Raw genomic sequence first — 6251 nt, 5'->3', positions numbered from 1 at the left:
TTAGAAACTCATCTTTCTTGCACTCGCTCTTGTTGGATATTTGGTGTATTAAATTATAACCCGTGTAAAATACTAACAAATAAACCCAAAAAAGTACGGTTTTGGTCTCAACTTCATTCGGATTTGGGGTTCGGCACTTGTAGTTTTAAACTGGTCGAATTATGGTTTTGACTCTCCTACTATTGTCAACTTTCAATTCTTTGACCCGATATAACCGACAACGAAAATTTCAGAATAAAAATTGCTCCTATTAATTTATTTCCCTGGAAGATTGCACTTCCAGAGACCAAAACATACATTAGAAGGGTCTGGAACACAATTAAACACGAACGGCTTAACTTACAATTCGGGGAGGGGGGGGAGAAGTTGATTAATAAAACATGTCTGTTGATGAAGAAGGCCTTGCCGCCTCCAAAGAAATGGGATTCCATTCGACATCTTTCCCGCAACGGCCATTTGTAAAGGCAATTCCTTCTAACGGATTTGCTGCACCAACAGAAATAGATGATTCCTCGACTGCTATCGCTTTCAACCGATATCGCTCTGCCCTAGAGCCGATCATCTGTCCTAATATAGATGCACCAATGGTGAAAGCCATAGCTGTCTTGGGCATCAAGACAGATTTCCGGAGCATGGCTATGAATGGAACAGCTGCATGGACGGCCACGAACCAAGATGGTGAGAATTTTTTAGTGTGTTCCCTCCATATTCCTAACGGAACATTTGCTGCCATGCCTAACATTCCTATCACCAGCACTTTCGTAGGCAAGGACTGAGGGCGGAGGTTCTTTGCGAAAGCGCTTTGCGATAGTGCTGCCCGGGCTGCTACCACAGCAGGTGGGCACCTGAATTTCATCCCTGGAGGCGGTTTAAAAACCTTGACAACAAGTGGCAAAACACCGCTAACAGCCCTATATGACTTGGCTATCGGACAGTTACCGTTTTGCAGCCACTCATTGCCGAATGCCTCGTGATGGGAATTTCCTCCCTGAAACATCACAGCATAAAATGATGTCAATAAAGGTAAGTTAAAAAAAACAATAATATATGATCTTTCAGATATTAGATGATCATTCTCAGTTTAGAAACGTAGGTATGTAGTATGTACTCCAAAGTAATGCCACATTCTACAAACGAGGCTTGGTTACCTGTGAAGAAGATTCTTTCTTGGATGGTTTTGATTTTTCGTTCTGATTGTTCCACTTGTTAGAAAATGCATCAAAACTGAATGCCCCCCCAAGTCCAAAGGATGAGAGACTAATGGTGGCTGCCCTTGCAGCCAATGGATTGAACTTGGGTTGGGCTGTTTCCGGCTCTTCTTTCTTAGCATGCAAGGAAGTTCGTTGTGACAGCGGAACTACTCCATCCTGTCCATGGAAAAGCCTGAATGCCATGTCGAAATTGGGCCCATCTTCGAATATTGGATCTCTTGCTCCTCGTAACTGAGGCAGAGAAGCGAAAAGCTAATGAGAACTCCAATCAAGAACATGATTCAAGAAACATAAAGCTCATGATAGACACAAAATTCTAAATGATCCATGATTTTACCGGCATGGACGACGAGAAAGAAAAGTTTGTCGGCTCATTAATGTTTCTCAAAAATGGACAACTGAGGATTTCCATCTGAGAAGTTGCAGAATCTTCGTGTATGCTTCTGAAGGGAAAATCCATTTTAAAGGTAACCTGCACAGAAACATAAAAAACTATTAACAAAATCTAAGAGTGCAAAAAGAACAAAGATGCCTCATCGACGATAAAAAAAACACAAATAACAAGTTAACAATACACATAAAAGCGATCGAACTCTCAAGCAAATCGATAGCTACTGGTAATAATCCCGAAATAACTATACATTACAAAAACAATTAGGTTATAGGCTTATATATGCCATAAGAACACATAGATAAAGCTTAGATCCCCAATGATTACATCTATTAGCATCAAAAGAACCATACATGTATGAATAGATTAAGATTGCATACGAAAACCGAATAACAAATCAATATTAATTTTATTACAATGTGAAACCAAGCATGTTTGATCAAATTAAAGCTGTCCAATCCAGAGCAAAATGAATGAGTTTAAGCTTTTAATAGATAAAAATGTCAAAAACGCTAACAAGTTCAAAACCTTGACTTAATCAAGCACATGCTGCTCTCAACCTGGTATTGGGATAGCCTACTATCTTACCTCCCCTTACCCCATATATATGGGAAAAAGGGACAGCCATAATAATTCGTGAATGAATGTAAAGGCATTGCGAATCACTGTAACAAATTGATACTCCCTCAGTCCCATAATTTGTGTCTTGTTTCGGAAGATATATTTGATCAAAAGAAACAATAAAATTATCCTTAAAAGATTATTGATAGATGTTTTAATGTGTGTAAAAGAATAAGATATACAAGGGTAAAATCAAAATATAAATGTTGTTAGTTTGTTGACTTTTCCAATAAAATTTTTTGAACGAGATAATTTTAAAAATTAAAATAGACATTTTTAGTGGACAGGGAGGGAGTATGAGTCATCTTAAACTAAAGCCAAAACAGTCAAAATGTGGGATGAAACTGAAGCTGCAGATTGACCAACTAGGCAATTACTCGTCCAAAGAACTCGTTTAATAACTAGTTAGGTTAAAAGAGGCATTACATGAATCAACTCATCTCAACAAAAACAACGAATTTCTTTTCAAAATAATATATACTCGGATGAATTCTCAGAAATTAATAAGAAGAAAAACATTGATTACATATCTTTCACAGAAAATGAAAATATACAGCTCACCCATCGAAGAACAAGAAATGATACACGATTGGAATCGATGAAAACAAACAAAAAGCATTACAAGCAACGAAGTTATTAAAATTCTATCACAAGAAAAAACTGAAATTAAATTTGTACCTTTTAGCAGGGAGCCCAGGATCAAGGAGAGCAAAAATAAAGAATGACTTTCAGAGAGAAATGAAAAGAATGGAGACAAATAAACGAATAGGAGGGCAAGAGAGTTGGGTGACAAAAGAAGAAGAAACATTCACGATAGTTTATAAAGACGAGGCCGTGGTCAGCACACGCCTATTGGGAAAGAGGGATTGGGTCAACTCTTGAGTGTGGCGGCTATTTTTTTAATCTTCAAAATTCAACAACGGCGTCTTTTAAAATCTTCATTATTTTTAAATTCTATTTTAGTTATGTTGCTCATTTACTACTTTTAAATTCGACCTGGTAATTTTGATCCGAATTTGATTATACAAATTAATTTAATCGATATAATACTCAATATTAACTTGAACATGATGATTAAATTTGATTCAAAACACGAACTATACTCAATCTAAAATTTAGTTGACTCAATATGGACTCATATTTGATTTGACCCGAATAAAAAATAATCCGAACATAAATTAATCCTAATCGAAAGTAACTCGAACCGAAAATAAATCAAGCCAAAACAACCCGAATTGAATCTAACTAGAACCGAAAAGCAACTCGAACGAGATTTAACCCGATCCAAAATTAATCTGAATCGAAAGCAATTTGAACCGAAAATCTATATATACTTGATTAGACTTATAACCAAATTAAGCCTAAATGATAAGATTAACATACAAGAAGATATATTTTTACAAGAATATATCAATAACTCTATATATACTCGATTAGACTCGTAACTAATTTAATCTGAATTGATCTGATCTAAAGGTTGACCTAAATAAAAAATCAATCGATTCGATATTAACCCGATCTGAAAATCAATTGATCCGATATTGAATCAACCATAAATCTAATCGATTTGATATTAACTTTATACAAAAATCAACCGATGTGATATTGATTTGAATCCAAAAATAACCTATCCCACAGTAACCCGACCAAAAAATTGACTCACCCGAAAATTGACTCGACATGCTACTTGACCCGACCCAATTTATTATACACCCGAACTAAATCCAAACCATACTTGATCCGACTCGAATAAAATAAAATTAAATATAATCTAAACCCGAAACGACCCGATCCAAACCTGATCCGAACATGCTGTTTACCACCTCTATTTTAAACCATGATAATACATGTATATTTTAACGAATTTTAAATTTAATTTTAGTCTTATTCAAAATGGAGGAGGAGGAGAAAAAAAAGAAACTACTCTTACTGAATGTAAAACTCAAAACTTAAGAAAATATGAGAGGACAAGGATTATACCATAACAGTAAAAGTAAATGTGGTATGACATTTTGCCCTTGATATAATCATTGATTAGATCATAATAGTTATACTAATCATTGAAATAATTTCTAAAAATAGTTCAAAATTTTAAAATTTTGTTTATTTATTTATTTTAGATATTTTATTTAAAAATAAAATTAAAATACTCAATTTAAATGATCAGGTATAATTTATTTATTTTAATTTATAAAAAAATATGTTATTTATTCGTAAAATAATATAAATTTTTTATATTTATATTACTGTATTTGACAAAGAGAAATTGCAGATCATCGTATTTATGAAAGTGATGTTCGGAGTAGAAATGATATAATGCACCAAGATTTAAGTGAAAATCTTCTAAAAAATGAAATATAGTGAAAACAGTCTCATGTCACGGTCTGAAAAATTGTAAAATACTTATAAATAAGGAAAATAAGACTTTGATCCTTCATATATTGAGTTCGACTCCTAACATCCGGAATTAGTCCGGAAAAAGAAACATATTATAAAGGGTAAATTATGCATTTAGTATATAAATTATCAATTTGGATATGTTTTAATACTCAAAATTTTAATTTTTTTAAAAATCATACACAATGTTTAGTTTTCATTTCATTTTAGTATCCGCCTTTAAAAACTTAATGTGTTTAGTACCTAAACTATCAGTTTTAGTATCTAAACTTTCAATTTTTACAAAACTTAATGTTAAATTTTGAACGAGTATTAAAATGAAACAAAAATTAAAGTTTTTAATGATGAGGAACTAAAATAAAACTAAAACTAAAACAGATCAAAACTAATAGTTAAAGTACCAAACATGTAATTTACCCATTAGAAACAGTGTAATTTAAACAGTACAAAAAAAAACATCCCACATTAATCATAAGCAATATACTTAAAACAAATCAATCATACAAATTTTCAGGCCATAAAAATTATGTCCAAAATTGTTGAACTATATTTTGATATAATAATTTATGGCAAAATATTTTTGGACTTAAATTGAATTTATTCAAAGTTTTTTTTTCAAAGTTTTAAAAAATAATTCAAAGTCCTTAAAAGTGGATTTGAGCACAAAATGATTTTCTGGACATGAAGTAATGATATTGTGCTTACAGTATCGATACCTCATTAACAATACCGATACTGTTCATATGGTACCGATACCAAAGATAAGGGAAGTATCGATACTACCAACATTGCTCAAATTCCAGAATGTAAAAATGGTATCGATACCCAAAGGAGTACCGATACTACTTTACATAGTAGTATCGATATCATAGGCATAGTATCGATACCATTAGGCCCGAACGGCTAGTAACGACTAGTTGATTTAAAAATAACAAAGGTAGTACCAATACCCTCTGTACTGGGTAGTTTTATTTTGCAGATAAAACATCCACAACGGCTCCAAATCACTCCCAACGGCTAGAAACAACCACAACTTCATTCAAACATATAAATACAAATTGAGGACACTTGAAGAAGGGTTAGAACACTTATCCAAGCATTCAAACACAAGAGAAAAGTTTTTCATTCCTATTTTACTTTCTCTTGTAAATATTTTGTTATTGTTAGCCTTAAATTTGTAAACACTCTACCTTATAGAGGTTTTATTTGTTTACTTCTTTTTACCTTTTGTAAAGGAGATTGATTTTAGTTTAGATAAGTGAAAAATTAGGGAGTGTAAAGGTTATCTCTTGATCCTAGAAAAAGAAAGAACAAACTAGTGAATTTGTTAGAAAATTCTTAGTGAGGAGCTAAGGTAGTGGAGGTAGACTTAGTTGAGAAGTTGAACCACTATAAATCGTTGTGTCAAATTTTCTATCTTTTATTTCTCCTTACTCCCTAAACCGTTTTTGCCAATTCACCCCTTTTATAATTTTTTCGGTTGATCAAATTGAGTCTCTTCTATCCTAACAAAAATATTCTAACAAATCAAACATTTAGAATATCAAAATATAAATATTATGCTCGTGTATGGATGATGATGCAGGCAAATAAACCCTTAACCATTCATATTCTAACTGTCTGGGTAAGAT

At 32.7% G+C, this 6251-nt stretch overlaps 1 protein-coding gene across 2 annotated transcripts; it reads right to left on the bottom strand.

Moving 5' to 3' along the window:
• Positions 1 to 334: 334 nt before the first annotated feature.
• LOC120129060 lies at positions 335 to 3006 on the bottom strand. 2 transcript variants are annotated; one of them, XM_039146668.1, is made up of 4 exons: positions 2902 to 3006; positions 1549 to 1683; positions 1149 to 1442; positions 335 to 988 (listed from the first exon to the last, which is right to left on the bottom strand). In XM_039146668.1, the coding sequence occupies exons 2-4, from the start codon at positions 1669 to 1671 to the stop codon at positions 371 to 373; spliced, it is 1035 nt and encodes a 344-aa protein (XP_039002599.1). In that variant the 5' UTR covers positions 1672 to 1683; positions 2902 to 3006; the 3' UTR covers positions 335 to 370. The 2 variants fall into 2 exon arrangements, with proteins under 2 accessions (XP_039002599.1, XP_039002600.1); XM_039146669.1 differs by having other exon boundaries at positions 1149 to 1456; positions 1550 to 1683.
• Between the last annotated feature and the right edge of the window lie 3245 nt (positions 3007 to 6251).

This window comes from Hibiscus syriacus, unplaced genomic scaffold (assembly GCF_006381635.1).
Source record: "Hibiscus syriacus cultivar Baekdansim isolate YM2019G1 unplaced genomic scaffold, ASM638163v2 tig00110482_pilon, whole genome shotgun sequence".
NCBI classification, from domain to species: domain Eukaryota; kingdom Viridiplantae; phylum Streptophyta; class Magnoliopsida; order Malvales; family Malvaceae; genus Hibiscus; species Hibiscus syriacus.
This window is presented reverse-complemented; position numbering and strand designations above follow the sequence as displayed.